Raw genomic sequence first — 18,155 nt, 5'->3', positions numbered from 1 at the left:
AATATGTAACAATAATAATGATAAAAAATTCATTTATGCCTTTTTTTATTACCATATTAACAGTAAGTAGGTCACATATATTGTAAGCAGGTTGGTTTCTTGATAAACAAGTTGTTAGAAGGCTGCAACATCTGTGGTTCTAGAATTTTAATAATCGTCTGAAACGCCATCAGACGTTTTGTACTACAATTGTGTATAACGTTTCTTGTCTGTGTATTATGATTATGACACTGACCTAAAATTAAGTTAACTTCCCTCGTCTCTGAAGCACAGTAAATCTTACATGCACGTTAGAACGTTATTTATACATTTTTCGTAAGAATAAACATTTTCTACGAATTTTTGAGAAATTAAATGAATTGTTTTTCAAATAATAGAAACAGTAATGACGATATTTGAAGAAACAATGAGCTCTATTGATAACTGGATCAATGGAAAAAACGAAACATCTAAAAAATCGGTGTGATTAAACACTTTGCATCTAAAAAATCAAATGCAAGTACGAAAAAAGTCGTCTAGTAGGTTATGAAATTTATTTTTAAAGTAATGATGTTGGCATTACAGTTATTTGACCGTTTACTGTCAAACAGCAACAAACGCGTTGATGTTGCCAACTTTATAATTTTAAAAATAGATTTCGTAGTGTGGTGTCCAAATTTGAATTAAAATTTCGCGCTGAAAAAAAAAACAGCGGCGCGAAATCGTATTTGAATAATTTGAATTTGAGAACAAAAAAAAAATCAATCAAGAAAATCGTTAAACATAGGCAACCATGTGCACGTTTACTTCTTTTCTGGTGGCTGGTAGCTCTACTAGGGAATTTTAGTTAGAGGGTTGGTAGCGAAAAGATGACTTGTTTGGTAAAGTGTAGGTGGCGCGTTACTTTGTTTCGTTTTTACTTAGTTGGTTTGGTAGTTAATAAAAAAGGGAGAGCCTTTGTTTAACGAAAATTAACCGTACTGATTGCGATGCCACAGTTTTCCCCAACACGTGTAGCTAATTCTTGCGGTTTTTCCAAACGGAAATATGAGAATTTTCCACCGACGCTAACACGTGGTGTAAATTTGTTTTATTGTTTGTAAATTCACAGTTCATGTGAGGATTTTAATCGTTAACTAGTTCTAACGCAATTTAACCGTCAGAGATTGTTTAGATACAGATTTCATGAAATTCACTTAGTCAGGGCTGCAGGGCTCATCATTTGTTTATCGAATTATGAATAAGGTTTCTGGATGCTTATAACACTTCTTAATTCGTCACACAAGATTGCTAATTGTTTATTTACGGCAGATAAATCAATCTAACGTTGTCCCACTCTGGTAAAAGGATCGTGAAAGTACGGTAGAATGCATAATATCGTGGTCTGAGGTCCGGGGGATTATAAATGTTTCCTTTTAGGCAGTTATCATCGTTACCATCATCACATCACCGAGACATTTTTCTCGCAACGTTGAATTTACGTAATCGACAAGCTTTTCTCGCAACGCCGGATGCATTTTGTGTTTATTTATAATGTGTTTTGTTTGGGATAAGTTGGGGACAGTTCACGATATAAACTCTCCAAGCTAATTGTTTTAAGTAAGCAGTCATTTGGATCAAGGCAAGGCATCATTTAACATAATATATTCTTTGTTTGAATCTTTGATAAAGTGTGGCATAATTTAACATAATGTAAATTCGTTGTTTGAATCGTTGATAAAGTGTGCCATAATTTCACATAATGTAAATTCTTTGCTTGAGTCGTTGATAAAGTGTGACATAGTTTAGCATCATGTAAATTGTTTGTTCTGGCAGAGGCCATGTTGAAAGGGTTTTTTTTTTAAACCAAGCATATGTTTGAACTGTAAAATCTCGTTGAACAAATGAACAACATTGTGAGTCATGAGGGGCGTGCATTTTATTCCTTTGATTTAGACCATTATTTTTACCCGAGGCCCCAGATTGTCTGCCATGTTTTTTTGTTTATGTGTTTGTTTGGGGGGATGTAAAACACACAATGCAGATGGATAACTTCACTTTTATAAATTAACCAATAACTCGAATGGACACAAAATATTAACCTCATGTAAATTTGTTAGCTTTGCAGTTTTCACCTCATGCAATTTTTCTTTATCTCACAATTTTAACTTCAGTATTTTTTTTTTTTTTGTTGTATAATTTAAATTGAACGTAAATTTTCATGCTCTGCAGTTCCTAACCTCACGTAACTTTTTATCTACACAAGTTTTATTTCACACCAGATCTTTTTTGACGTGACAACGTCTTATAAATCGATGGAGCCGGCTGCACGCACGAAAAAGCATGACTCATGCGGCGTTACCTCGCTCTGTCACGATTTAGTCAATTTTAAAATACGTACCCGGTACGGGACGCCGTACTTCATAAATTTCGAACGCCGTAATACATAAATTTCAAACGCCGTACTTTATAAACAACCAACGCCGTACTTCATAAACGACGAACGCCGTACATGTACTTTTAAAAATATTTCCGTTGTCACGTTCAACTATCGTCAGTAAACCGACTTTACAGACAACCGAGTTTTTTTTACGTAAATATTTTGTTGATTAATGCTTCCATCATATGTAGAAATCGCCTGATGTCCAATCTTATTAATCCCAGATAAGAATTCGTTGTTGTTTAAAATTTCGCGGGAGCGTATGGCGAATTTAAATGTGGTTTATTATGTTGTTTTTGAAGCTTTAACACTTGTTCAGTTGAAGTTTAATCTCAGAGTCATTGAAAGTGAACATTTAAAGTGGAATTGAGGTAAATAACACAGAGACACGTGGCCGAAGCGGAGAGCGTGGTTCCTAGCCGAGTTGGCGGGATTTATCGCGCCATCTGCATAAAAGCCGCAGGTCTAGAATAGAAGTCAGGGGCGGTCGGGATGACGTGACGCTGTCGGCTTGTCCAAATAGCCGGGACCCAACCACGAGTTTGCGACCGTAACGACCTGCTAGCGCGGCACCTTTCTTCGTTAGATAAAGGGGTGCTACGCGGTATGTGCTTGCCGATAGAGTAAAATCACCGTCGTGGTGGGAGAACAGTCACAACCAGGAGCCCCAAACTCCGCTCGTGCTACAACGCCATCTATGGGTAATTTTGCTGTGCTTTAGAATGAAATTGATACAGTTCGATTGCCACACTCTTATAACGATCCAGGTGCCGCCTCACTTTTGGGGTCATAAGCTTTCACGAGGAAGCGCTCTAGTGCCGCTGCCGCTGCATAGTTTTTATTAAAATTTTGTTCTCTTGTTGAATGCCATAATTTTAAATTAGTTAGTTACTTTCCTTCAAATTTTTCTTTGCTTTTATTAAATTTGTGATATTCAGATATTTGCATTGATTCAGAACGTTTAATTTGATTTCATTTAAAGTAAGACAAGTTTTTTTTTGTAGCTGAGCACTAAGAGGTATTCAACCTGCCCAACTTAGTCGGAGCTTTTTTTTTCTTTTTTTTTTTTCGTCAGGGAAGGAATACATGATTTTGTGTCCTCCATATATTTTGTGTTTTATTTAGCGGTAATTTTCCAACCTTGGGGTCCACCACTTGCATCTGAATGCATTCCGCCACAAAAAAAATAAATACAATGCAGGATTCCATGTTGTTAGACGATCACACCCAAAGCCACATTTTTGAATTTCTGAATTTTTCGCGGGCTTTTTAAATTTTTTTCGCATGTCAATGTAAGGCGGGGTGTGTTTCTTGTTTTTTAATTCGGGAGACTCTTAGGTGCCCATGGTGTATTAATTTGGAAGCCCATGGAGATCTTTTTTGTAAATTATTTAAAACAATTTTGGGGGACTTGGGTGTTTTATTTTTGGAAAATTTTGACCTGACCCGTTTTTGAGTAAATTTTGAGACCCCATTTTTTTTTTTTTTTTTTTTTTTTTTAATTTAAAACAATCTTGAGGTTCTAGGTGTTCCTGCTTGGAAATAATTTGATAGTGCTTTGGAGCCTCTAGTGTCTTTTATTGTAACAATTTAATTAAATTTCTTAGAAGAAACGTCATTTGCTAAAATCAGTCTTAACAGGTACTAGGCCCAGTCACCCACCCTCTCTTTTCTTAGAGCGATCTCATTTGCCAAAATCAGTATTATCTTGGCAGCTACTAGCCCCGCCCACCTACCCCCTTTTTTCTTAGAGGGTATGTTATTTGCCAAAATTACTCTCGGTACTTAGCAGACGACAACGAACAACCAGTATGAGAACAGCATCCAGGAAAATCCAGAAGACAAAAAAATGAATTAGCGGTTAGCAAGAAAGAAATTTCTTTGTCTGAAACTGCTAGATAAGATGATAAGGGGATTCTTGCGTAGAGTTTCATCTTTTGTTACATAGCTGGTAACTGCAACTAAAGTTAAGAATTATTTGTCATTATTTATGGTGACCGATGTGAAGTGTTGAGAATACTTTGGAACAGGAAGCGTCTAGAGCGCAACGTTGTGAACGGAAGTCTGACTCTGAACTTGAGTGGCTAGTAGAAAACAACCACTGTTGAGATCCAAAGAATAGTTAATGTCAGAGCGTTAATTGTTAACAGTTGTTATAAAAATAGGATTTCAATCAAGGTTTTGGATTTTTTACCACTACTAACACAATTAAGTTATTATTTGAGTGAACAAACTGTTAAAAAAGTCGGTGTCGTGGGGATAATACTGTTCTGTGTTTATAAACCTTTGTTTTCTGTTATGTGTTTATGTAACTTATTTCCCCATTAATTTCTCCTAAAGTGTAAATTATAAAATGATGAAAATATATACAATTTCCAAATAATGGCGAATACGAGTCATCCAAATTGCATGTTTCCGTGATTCCAGCTAGATGACACCAATTATGCGTTAAACCGTTGTTTTTTTTATTGTGTGTACGTCTGCTTGACCAAGATTGTGTGGATATTTGTATAATTTACGCATTTTTGGTGACACACATATTTTGAAGTACAACCTCACTGGAAATATTTCCAATATTTTTCAATATTATTGCGTCGCTAATGAGGGATTCTATTTTGGTGGTAATGAAACAACTCTTACAAGACGTATACATATAATGTTTATTTACAAGATTTAAATTTACATTCTGTACAAGCAATATTTTTCAGAAACAGTTACTTAGATAATGAAGATAATAAAATTACGTTGTTGATATTCCCATCAAGAAATTTAATCGTAGTAATTAAATTATTTTACAGCAGTTACCTACTGCAGGCATGTAATCTGTTTAGGCAGTCGTACCATTTCCTAACGCCAAAGATATCCTACTATTTGAGCACGGTTCTTTCTATACACAATTTACCGCAAATCGTCTACACTGACTTAGTTTCATTCTCACCCGTTTAAATTATAATAAATTATATCACTATATTTTAGAACCATGGGTTTACTACATATTCTTTAGTGTGGTGTCGTAGGTAACTTTGTTTTCTTCTTCAATCACATTTTCTTCACTTGTTTCACTGAAAAACGTCACTTAGTAAATCATAAAAGTCGTTTTAAGTGTATACATACCTATAGTGATTATGCTTAGGGAGAAACAGGGATTTGGGGCAGTCTTTCATGTAAGGCCAACATTCAGCTGGTCCACCAGACTTGCCACGACCCGCATTTTCAGCCTCTACATACTCATTTAGTAATTCTGAGTACGGCGATTTACTCGCTCTAAAAGAACAATAAACATTATCACCGTTTCGAATTTACAAATAAACGTGTCGTCTTAAGCTAGGTACTTTGGTTGGTAATCACGACAAGTACCGACGATCTGCTAAATTATGTTTAAAATTTTAACGGCAGGTAAAGTGTGTTAGTACTCGAATGCATGCGTTTTCGTAATTACTAATTAGATTTACTATGTAAACAATAATTTCTCCAATTCATTATGCTGAAGAGCAACTTAAGAGGCGACACATTTTTATCGAAGGTATTTGATTAATTTCTACTTTTAGTGACACACCTTATAAAGAAAAACTTTTGATTTTTCTAATTGTTTAAATGGATGCTTTCAAAACTGATAATTTTTGTCATAAACGTAACAAAAAAAAAAACTGTGTACAACAAACAAACATGTTGTAACTTTTTGGGACTACACGGTGGTTTTTAAACAGAAAAATGCTCTAGTCCGGTTTCATTAACGACCAGCTTCTCTATTTTATCGCCACTTGCGTAGTACTTAGTCATAAAATTAAACGGTTGTTCGAAAAACGGGCGTACATTTTTCGTTGTATGATTTTACACTCTATTAGTACTAATACAACATGAAGAAATATAACATTAACTGTTTTTCATTTAATCAATAAATTGAATTGCTTCATTCAATAATTTTTGAGATACCCTGTACAAATAATAGAAAAGTTTTTGGAAGATAAATTCTGACTGACGATTTACCACGTTTACGATGATGTTAAAGCATGTGCAAAATTTGAATGCAATTATTGGTTGTAAAATTTCTAAGACAAATTGTAAAATGTTGTATCATTTTGCATTTTTTTCTAAAAATCTACATGTAGGTATAAAGATAAGAATAAAACTGGATTAATAAATCAGAGGTATAGAAGCATATTATTTTGAAACGACGTCATCACATGTTTGGTGGGGATGTACAGACAAACTTTAATTATACGTTTACCAGTTGCACCACACATCCTTGAAATACGTCTAATATTTTATAACAATGTTTCCAGTATTGTCGGAGATTATTTCTCTAATAAAATAATGGGTAAATAGACGACAGACAAACTATAGACGAAGGGAAACGGGAGATCTACTTTTTCTATTTCTATATAAGCTATAAAATGTCGAGAGAGAGAATTAAATTGCCAGACAAACTGATTGTATTATTCAGATCACATTTTAACAGAAAATTTTTATACTTGATTAAAAAAACGTATGCCATTATTTGAAAATAAGTACCTACAGATAAAACAAAGTATAAGTAAAGGGAATTAACTGTAAAAAAAGTTCAGATAATACTAGATGAATTGAATCAACGAACAAATATTTTTAGTTGTCGCCATCAAAACTGTGACATCGTCGAGGTATTGTCTAGGTAGCACACATAAGATGGATAAGTTTGAAAGTGTCAATCAAAAAGTCTCAAAACTGTAATTAAAATGTTCGTCCAATTTTATCAAATTTTAATAGTATGTTTTTTTGTATTTAATGTTTCTTGACTTCTGAGTTTCTTCTAACTCAGACAAAATTTAGCAACAATCAAAATTTTCAGGAGATTCGTATTAACTGTCTTCACACCATATAGTAAAGGGAACGTTGACATTCAGATCACTAAAAAAAAAAACACAAGTGCGTATTATTATCATTTTTTTTTTAATCTTTAATAAGTGTCACGTGCACCTGAGTCTGAGTTCTATATAAAAAACCAGATTCCTGTAGTGATCATTTATAAATTGAATTTAGACGTGAAAATCACGAATTCTCCACTTTCTACTTCACCTGTAGTGAATTATCTACAACTGAATTATGTTTTAAGTAGAGATGTACCGACTGTAGGTCTGGCCGACTAACCGACTAGCCGATTGTTCGGCCAGTAAAAACCGACTAGTCGGCCGACTATTCGGCTTTGCTAAAACCGGTTTATAAATGCGACAGACAGTGTGTTTTTTTTTCTATTTCTCTGACTACCTTAAAAATTTGTTTTTATTAATAAAGGGAATAACTAAAGTTCCTTTGTTTTCCAAAAAATGTGTTAAATTTATTTGGATAATTTTAACATTTAATTTTTTGTAGTAACTCAGTACAAAAATAAAGAATAACACAATTTAGGGCCAGTTTATACAATATTTTGACTGAGATTAAGTTGATCGCGCATTTAACAAAGCCATTAGCGACGTCTGATTGGCGTAGAGTCGGTCACATGGTACTTCAACGAGGGGTTAAAAATTAAATCGCAATTAAATATTTAATTGAGGTTGTGTAAACCGGGTTTTGTTTTATATACTATTTTAATTTTAATAAAAGAAGCCGACCGATCGGCTGTTTAGCCGACCAGTCGCCGACTGCAGCCGACGATGAAAAACGGCCGAATAGTCGGCTTATCCGACCGGTCGGCCACTAGTCGGTACATCCCTAGTTTTAAGTCATTCATTTTGGATACAATCCATTTAATCTAGATCTTATATTAGACACATTATTGAGCAGTGACAAATGTGTTACTATTTTTACATTTTTTTTGACGTAAATTAGACAAAATACCAATACAAACTTAAAACGTGGCTTCATACTTATTTGGTTAAAAATTTTATTATTAGGTTTAAAGGGAATACCTAATTCATCTTTTTAAAAATGGTCGTATCTCAGTGACTCGAAAAAAGCCATAATATTATTTTTTTTAAATACATATCCGTCTTTTTATTTTGTTTTCTTAAAACTATTAAATTTTAGTTTAGGGTTAATTTTGGGATTCCTAAAATTGTGATAAAGTATATATTTATTCGATTTTAAGTGTTGTACAGTAATGAATGAAGTTATGAGAAACTGATATTAATAACTTTGAAATAATTGTCCAGTGTGAGACACAAATATAAATAAAAAAACAAATTATTGGTATATTTTGGACATTTCTAGAACACAGTAATAGGTACCTTAAGTTTCCAAAATAAAATTATTATAGTATTTTTTCACCTCACTGAGACATGAAATGTACTATGGTTGTTATGTGCATGCATTTGCTAACCACAAACTTATAGATCTTTTGATGCAGCAATACCAAAAAGTACACAAACTACATATATTTCAAAATCTAAATAATACTTACGTTAAAAATAATTTCAGCATTTCCCCTACGAGTCCAAAGTTTTTCAATGGATGAGCGTGTACTTCACAAATTGCTCGTAATAGGCAAGCTTTACCGTCCATTCCAAAACTTTCCAAAAATTCTTCTAAAACTACATACAATAATGCTCTCTCACCACCATGAAACGCATGTTTATATTGCTCAGGTGGTTGAGGAGTAGCATCTTGTAGTGATCTCTTGTTTCTACTTCTTTTTCGATGATCTAAGAAACTTCCTATATAATCTGCTAAAATTCCTCCTGCCGCTCTTCCCATAGAGCGTGCTAAAACTGGAGGCACTACACCAAAAGGATTTTCGTTGTCGGTTAAACCGAGTTTATTAAAGTCAACTGTAAAAATCAAAATAAGGAAAATGTGTTAACGATAACAAATCAAAACTTACTCGTGAAGGGTAAACTGACAGTCATGTTGGAAAAAAATCCATCGGGGGGATACCTAACAAATGGCAACGATAAAGAAGGAGAAATGACTAGAGTGGTGCCTGGAGGTAAAGCCAATCTACCATCGGCTGTTACCCACAATATTCTTTTTTGTCTAGAATGAATTTCTTCCTTGGATAGGCACGAAGGTAATAAAAGAGATAGTATTACGAACGATATGGCATTTACTTCTCTCCACATGTGTTTCCTCGGTAGTAAAATCTTCATCCTGAAATAAAAATGTAAATTCAGAATCTGAATATTCGAGAATGCTCACAAAGCTGTTAAACGTAACCCAAATTCATCCAAATCCCTCACCCAAAAACATCTTAATATGGCAACCGTTCCTCGCAAAATAAGCTAAAGTGTTCTAACGGAAAACGTCAGAAATAAATCAGCATTAGCGATTGCGTCGTTTCCGAATAGCGCGAGTCACCTCAGTGCTCTCCTTCGGGTCCTGTTTTGTGCATAGCAATAAAGTTTGATGCGAAGCTGCAAAGCTGCGCGTTATGTAATAGTCTCCTTCGACTTTCAAGTCAAGTGCATTTCTTCTGAATCGAAACTAGGTAATCGTGGGATTTTTACACATGATTACGCAACTCAGAACGAGTTCCACAACCTTGACCGAATCATTTGCAGTCCTCGGCGTTTTGCAAATTCTTTCGAATAATTAACAGTTCAATTCCTGCATTTCAACAACGCTTATTGATATGACGGATGTGTTCGAACTTTCGAGCCGACTTTGTAGGGCGTTTTTCCATTCTTGTAACTCATCCATCAGTTCCATCACGTTCTTGAAACAAAGACAGGAGGCTACGTACCCGTTATTAAAATGCCAAAAGAGGGCAATGAGTTTAAGTGGGTGAATTATAGACTAGACTGGCGAGTGTTCGGAAAATCCGGTATTTTCCAGCCTCATCAGTGTCGCGCTTTTTTTTTCGGGAAAAAAATCCATATGTTTATTGATAATAATTAAACGCCACTATCGCATAACGGTCTGAAATTATGATGTAAGAAACACGCGATGGTGTGTACTACTTATTGGTGGTTCCTGGTATTTTTTTTCTGATCGAGTCAAAAATGTCGGTCAGGTGCAATTTGCGAAAAGAATTGATACTTAAACGAGTTCGTCATTAAGATGCGAAACAGGTTATGTAAAGCCGGTACGATAAAAAATTCGAGGCACCACCCATGCTAGGTCGTTTTTGGAATCACATTATGATGTAAGATGGAAGATATGTTGACGAGAAAATTCTAAGTGATTGATGGAGTTTGATTGATTGAATAACCATGCAAAAGTACCATGGACAATCGATTCCATAAATAAGTCTCTTCAACGTTTATTGCTTGTCATGTGTGATAAATTTCCATTGTCCCGTTTGATATAAATGGGAAATTTGCATTAATTAATGTACTGATAGAATCTAGTAGATAAGTGTGGTAATTCCATAGATTATTCTTTGCTCGAACCACGAGTATCTAATGTCCATACTATGCTTTGATTAGATATCACACTAAATTTTATTTCATTTTTATCTTGTAATAATTAAACATTCTACAAATTTTTTCACACCATAAGAGTAAGAATTATTTTACTTTTTAAAACCTAAAATTTGACTTTAAACTCTGTCGAATTTTGCAAAAGTCGAAAATTTCGGTAATTCCACATTAGCGAAGATATACACTGTTACTTTTGGGTTCATCTGAAATGATTAATTGGGAATAAACCAATGTCCTACAGGGACGCACCGTTTGACCCGATGAACAGTAAAAACCATAGATCTGCCTTTCTCTTTTTTTTACAGCAAATTATATGCCAGAAAAAATCTAAAATATGAGTAATTATAGTTTTAACTCCTTCTTTAAGATATATGAATTTTATTTCACTGCCTCAGAAACAGAAAACTGAGATGTGGTAGACCAGGTTATTAAATAATATGAGTTGCAAAGTCTCTGACACAAATTTTTTTAGGTAGTAATTATATGTGTTAACTACAAACGAAATAAAAAAACAAAGAAAAATGTTTCTTCTTACTAGATTTTGAGATATTCTCAATAGTTTTATCTATTTGTTGTATTTTTACTTTTACGCTTTACTATGTTATCATTTTATGTTATCTTAACTGAATTAAATGACGTTTATTACAATCAAGATTTTAACCCACTGAATTGCTTCTGTAATAAATAAATATCAACATACAAGTAAGGAGTTTTCCGAAAGAGTACCAAACCGGTACCTACATATTTGGAAATGTACACAGTGCACCAGAACCATTATATAACCATAATTATGGCATTTAGAATTATACATTTTTCGGATGTTCTGCAAATTTTACATGTTTCTTTCCAACAGAGTTGACAACACACATTGCTTTTATTTTTTGATTTGTTTATAATTATTATCACTGCAGTGGGTTTATGTCAATTAACCTTCGATTTTGAAATACTTGAGATTTTTTAAGACCTCATCTAATCTTTTTTAATCTTTATCGGCACTGACGGCACTGCGTCGATCGCTTGATAAACGATGTGTTGTAAACATTACGCATTTTATTAAAAAACCGACGTTTTACTATCCATTTTTGTTGTATTTTTATCCAAGATTGTGTCACCATTTTCAGTACAATTTTTTTTAGTGAAAGTACATCGAAATTGTTTGGAATTTCAAAAGAAAGAAGTGCAGTACTAAATGAAGGCGAGCCATTCTTTATCTCATGTGTATTTTTAGCTTAAGTGGGGTCTGATAAAACTGGAATCATATACGACGTAAAATTACATTATGAGATTAAATATAATGATTTTGAAATAAAAACTATATGAAGTTGAGACATATTTTTCTAAAAATAATTTCTTAACCCACATAATTTCACTCTAAACTATACTGAAACAATGAAGTGTACTAGCGAAACAATTTTTGACCAGACTTTTGTATTATTATTATTAATCTTGGATTTTTTAATAAAAAGATTCAATTATTGAAGGTATTATATTTTCATCATGACAACAAAAAACCATAAAACAGTTCTTTATTAGGAAAAAACAAGTTTTTTTCAAACTTTTCCTATCACTCTTAATCGGCAATAAATTATATTGCACTTTGTAATTAAGAGATAATGTGGGAGACAGTATTTTTAGCATTCGTGTTTTTTGCAAGCTGTTCTGCTTTGTAGACATACGATTATCTTTTCTTTTAACACGTTTTGTACAAACTTAAAGCATGCGAATCAGTGTGTTCAGCACGCACTCTATTCAAAACAACTTTCATCTAATTTTTATTCGACAGGAGTCGATAAGAAATCGATTCTGCTTTTTCTTTAAGATGCTTAAAATCGATGTTTTATGCTTTTAAGTGAAGTTTTCTCTTTTTTAATTTTTATATATGGTATTAAAAAATCTTGATGTTTAAATCGTTATCAAATTCCAGCACAGTTTTGGGCTGTCATTGTCATGTTAAAGTTCAAAGAAAGAAGTACCTAAATTTAGGTGGACCCACTTAATAACTGTACAGATTGTGATACGGACCGTGTTGCAATAATGTACTTACCATATTAGTATTTACATACAACACCCACGGTTGCTGAAGGACTTGATCTGAGCTGAAATATGTTCATGTACAGTACCACACATTGTATTAATTTTAATATAACAATAGTGATGTTATTCATACTTAAATGACACTACGTTCCACATACATATTATGCTTGAAGTATTTATATGGAATCTGAGCCCAACGAACTAGAACTTAATTCATTTATTTTACTTTCAATTAGAATTTATAATTATTTAGTAATCGCTTAGTTGAGTTCTCCTGATAATTATTGCTAGCCACACAGTGCACTCCAATATTTCCATTAAAATAACCTTTGTCATTAAAATATTTTGTTAGCCTTATCTTCATCGAATAAGGGCGTTAACGGTCACACCTGTTTCAAATTTGCAGCATCGACCTAGCTAGACAAATAACTGAGTTGACAGAACTAGCAATGTAATAAACACGTTATTAACCAGCTGATCTACATAGATAATTTTACGATTAGCATATACTCAAATTGAAGACCTCGTGCTTGGCACTCGCTTAACTGTACAGCGTGCAAAAAAAATCTTGGCAAAATCATCCCGGCAGTAATTACATTGGAAACTGTTGTGGATGCAAGTAATTTTTACAGTTGTTTGTTAGACAGCGTCCATAAGACGGTACCGTTTGCGAATACTATTAAAGTCGTTGAATTATTTATACGTAATCGCAATGTTACAGGAATATAAAGTTAACGTTCTTACTGGCCCAAAATGTCAACCTGACCGACTAATTACCGACACACATTTATTATTATTATTGTCACACGAAACGCATAGAGAGTGAATCTGCTCATTTAAATTTCGTGTTACGATATCTAGCGCATTCTTGGAGCTTAATTGTGTTTGTGGATCATTTTGACGCATTTTGTGGAAACCATTTAATAAAAAGTGCCATTTTCGTTGAGTCTTGGAATAAATCGTAATTTAATTTTGAACTGAGGTTGCTTCAAAGTGCTGTTAAAAGTTGCCAAGATCACGTTCGCTGGTAGATAAACACTTCAAATTAATAATAAATTAATTATGATGAAAGTGGAATCGTCAAAAGATTTTATTAAACTTTATTAACAGTGATGACTTTAGACTTTATTACTTATTTTGCTTCCGGAGCTATAGTTACGAGAATGTCTAATTTCATAATTTCTTGCGTTTTACATTTTGTAGAACACGAAAATATAAATTTCCTAATTGTTGTTATCGTCTGTTGGTAGTTCGACATGTATTTTATCTGTTAAAAATATCGAGTGACTATTAATGTTGGTATTTTTTTTTTGTTAGGTTGGCACATATTTAAAATTTTGTCAAATTGACATTTTGACACCAAGTTAGTTGCTGCCAACCAACAACATCACGTGTATTATGAATATCCAGAACTATACTGAAGTTCTTTGAAATTTTGATTAAAACTTTGGTTAAGAGATTAAAGAAAATTATATAAAATTTTATCGATCGCCTCCAGACAGTTGATGACTTCATCATCAATTATTCTGTATCAGAAAATCAATTTCTTTCATCCATTAGATTACCGTTACAAAGTCCGTGCCCAAAATTAAAATAATTTATCAGCACCAAAAACTGAGCAATGGTCACTAGATACATTTTGCTGAAAAAGGGGCTCCGATATGTGTATTTGTTATGCTTCAGGGGTGAGGGAAGTTTTATGTAGATAAGATAGATTTTTAACACGGGTGATTAATAAAAAACCGAAAAATCATATGTTTTATAAATAAAAAGTAGGTCAGACTTTGTGTGTTTTCTTTGTTGTTGTTATCGTTGTAGATATTATTGTTAACAAAATAACCTTAATTTTAAGCATCTTGTTCAATTTTTTCAAAGTTGAGCATATTTGTTATCTATATTTTTTAATTCAATTGTCAAGTATTAAATAAAGAAACTTTGAGCTAAACACTAAACAAGTAGATTAAAAAAATATGAATTATAGCTAAAATTTTGAAAACTTTTTTCTTTTACACTTATTTCTCTTAGTCATAAACGAATTTAGAATTTTTTGAAAAAATTCAGTGATTATGGCATAATTAATTTTAATTTACATGTAATAGTGGCCTAGAGTGTCTTAATGTTGTTGTATTAAAGTTTTTTTTTCTGTTAGTATATCTTAAGTTGCGTTTGTCACGAAAATTAATCACATTTTTGTAGTGTAAATTCAAAAATGAATGTTTATGAAGTATATGAATATATCTCTTGACGATAACAGAAATGAAAATTAGTCAGTGCTGTTCTGATATTAATAAAATATGATACCCAAAGACTTGTCTAAAAACGAATTTCCGTACAGAAAAAAAAGTACACACTATACATAGGTATTGTTCAAAATTGTTAGTAATTGTTATGATATAGAAATACATATAATTCACAGAATAGAATTCACTGGAACTTTGATAGTATTATATTATGATATCATTTATCAATTTATGTTTAGTTTTTGTGCAATATAATTGTGTACACGTGTCGCGAATCTTGTGATTCGGACATTTTGTAAAAGTAATTTCTTAATTACTAAATTATTATCTAATTAGATCATTATCACTTGTACAAATAAATAATGAATAATCTGATCAATATCATCACCCGAAATTTTGACACTTACAATTTAAGTTATGGCAGTTAATAATAATTGTTTTGTGTAGTATATTGATTATATCTAGGTGTTAATTAATTAAAACAATGGTTAACTTTAAAAAATTGTTAGTGAAAGATTAAAAACTGCCAACAAATCTCTCTTTTCATAAAACTCTGCCATTTTCAGTGTGAAAACTGAGTTTTGTATGACTTAAAAAAGAGTATTTATTTCAAATTCTAAACAGTTAGTGCAATAAAAAAACATTGTTACATTTGGCGTTGTTTTGTTTTATTATTGTTAAAAAGTATAAACAAATTTGAAACAGATTTCAAAATATGAAAAAAAAAAACAAATTTAATGCAAATGGTAATATGTGTAAACTATAAGTAATTAGTTGTCTTAGGACCAAAAGTCGATAACGCAGCTGTTTCTTATATAATAAGTAATAACACTTATACCATGTGCTCTCGAACGAATTCCCGCAGTACATTTTTTCGTATTATAAATCTTTAATCAGACAGCAAATCTCGGACACTATATTTATGTTAAACATTTTCTCTACACTTGACTTAAACACATAAAAATGCCTACTACTTAATTTATTACATCAAAATTGAATTTCAAAAAGTGGCTCAGTCTTCTTTTCTCCACTTTATCGATTTCTAAAAAGTTCGAACTGTCGTTTATTATCTCGAGAATTTGGAGAAATGAAAGTCAGTTTCGAACTAAAGTCAATAAAAATGGTGCCATTACCTCAAATCCTGCGTCTTCTACAAGTCCGAGACCTTAGGGGAAGCGTGGACTTCGTCTTGAAAACCCCAAAGCATGCTACACCCACGTTCTTTCGTCACCCTCATTCCTGGGGCTTGCACCAGTAGCCACACAACAAAAAACAAAATAATAGTGAAGTACTCTCTATGGTCAAGGTGCGTCTTTGCGAAACCGGCGAAGAGTTCTGAAGGTGCTTCGTCGAGGATTATTCGCGTGCGAATGCGCTCACTCTCTACTTCGCTGACCGAGTCCGTGGTGTACGCTGGCCAATTCTTCTGCAATCAAGCTCTGTCCTGACCAACGTCACCATTTCAGGATGTCGTCTGCTGAACTTACTGAACCAGTGCCCGCTTCGGGGCTGCGAGCCAAAGTAGATCACTGGTGTGTTTTTTTTCTTCGAATCGGAACGGTTTGGTCGTTTGTCAGTCGGCCTAAGGAGAAAAAATAACTGTTAGTGATTATTGTTTGGTTTACAAATTCGAGTAATACGTATTTAATTTGCATACTTTCTTTTTGATTCAAGCTGGGGAAGAACGTGTTTGGGTTACGTTTAAGCTTGGTGGATTTTATGCTAGCTGGTCATGGGCTTCTGTTATTATTTTAATGAAGTGTTCGAGGCGACTGCAAAACTTAGATCTAAATGGGTGAGGAATTTGCGTTAAGAGGTGAAGGCGCTTGTATGGTTTTTGGCGATAATTAACAGAACCACGTTGGGAAGTCGATCGAAGATGTTGAAAATTTTTTTAATCTCTTTGAGATTAAGAATGAGAACAACTCGGCTTTAAAGTTTTGCATTGTCACACTGCCAACAGGTGGGTCCAACTCGTGATGCAACTGTTTTATAAAGCGAATAAATAAAACATGCATTGTATCAGAAGACGTAACTGTAAACGTAATATCTTCGATCATAAAAAATATCTAATCAATACCACGATAACAAAATTTTTAGGTTTAGAATGTTTGTTTAAAATTTTGGGTTTTTCGTGTTACCTGTTTATAAAACCCCGGATAAACACTGTAAATTTAAAAATACCTGTTGTATATCATATAAATTTTATTTTTATACAAAAGCGTTATTAATTATTTTCTGCTTACTCTAGCTTAATAAGATTAATTAAGCGATTAATTTATCTAATTATATACCTTTTATTCTTATCTTGAAAATCGCAAAAATGAGAATAGAAATGATCCAGTTAAAAAATGTTTCAATATTTTATGGTGATCTTAATCCGCCACCGTGTTTTGAGGTGTGATATCGTAAGAATTGCCAAATTTTAAGTTAAGCAAATAATATTTGCTTTTTATGGCTGCCGACTATTACAAATTTGTACTAAATACACATTTTTCAATAATTTTAAGTTCAAGAAAAATTTGCACATATTTTTTCATTTGTAAGAAAAACAGTTTTCATTTTCATATCACGCAAGAAATTACGGTTCTTTTCTTCTTCTTCTTCTTCTTCTTCAGTCCAGAACTTGACTCACTGGTGGCGCAACTTTTTAAAACATTACGTTATATCCTTATGGAATGTCCTCAACTATTCTCTTTTTAGAAGATTCTTGAAGGGATTTTTCATAATATCTACTGTTCTTCCCTTAATTCTGGTCGTTTCGATTTTAATCTACTTATGTTCTGATATTTTATTGAAGCTTCTCTTCTTAATTCAACTCTGATGTATAGACATTCGATATGGCACTCTATCTTGTCTTTCTTAAACTTCCTTTGATAACATTTTTGCTTTAATTAACTGTTCCTCTTTGTGATTTTTTTGTACTTCCGCTGTCTGATTTATTTTTCCGTCACTTTCTAAATCATAACTATTGGCACGATCCGATTCGGCTATTTATTTACGAAAAATTCTTGTGCCTGATCTTTTCGAACAATGAGCAATTTTGCTAAATTACTGACTATCGTTCTCATTTACAAAGAAAAATCCAATATTCCTTTTTAATAGAATAATCTAAATCTAAAATTCTTCATATAGTCCCTTTGTAACTGCTGA

The 18,155-nt window shown here is 32.9% G+C and overlaps 1 protein-coding gene across 1 annotated transcript; it reads right to left on the bottom strand.

Annotated features, from left to right (window-relative positions):
* Positions 1 to 5,034: 5,034 nt before the first annotated feature.
* On the bottom strand, positions 5,035 to 16,930 carry LOC135134136 (uncharacterized). The gene is made up of 6 exons (XM_064062752.1): positions 16,660 to 16,930; positions 16,136 to 16,584; positions 9,192 to 9,457; positions 8,772 to 9,138; positions 5,513 to 5,662; positions 5,035 to 5,460 (listed from the first exon to the last, which is right to left on the bottom strand). Exons 3-6 carry the CDS (start codon positions 9,454 to 9,456, stop codon positions 5,388 to 5,390), a joined length of 855 nt encoding a protein of 284 aa, XP_063918822.1. The 5' UTR covers position 9,457; positions 16,136 to 16,584; positions 16,660 to 16,930; the 3' UTR covers positions 5,035 to 5,387.
* Positions 16,931 to 18,155: the final 1,225 nt, after the last annotated feature.

Source organism: Zophobas morio, unplaced genomic scaffold, assembly GCF_036711695.1.
Source record: "Zophobas morio isolate AGI-343-1 ecotype UQ-CSIRO unplaced genomic scaffold, CSIRO_AGI_Zmor_V1 ptg000023l, whole genome shotgun sequence".
Classification (NCBI taxonomy): domain Eukaryota; kingdom Metazoa; phylum Arthropoda; class Insecta; order Coleoptera; family Tenebrionidae; genus Zophobas; species Zophobas morio.
This window is presented reverse-complemented; position numbering and strand designations above follow the sequence as displayed.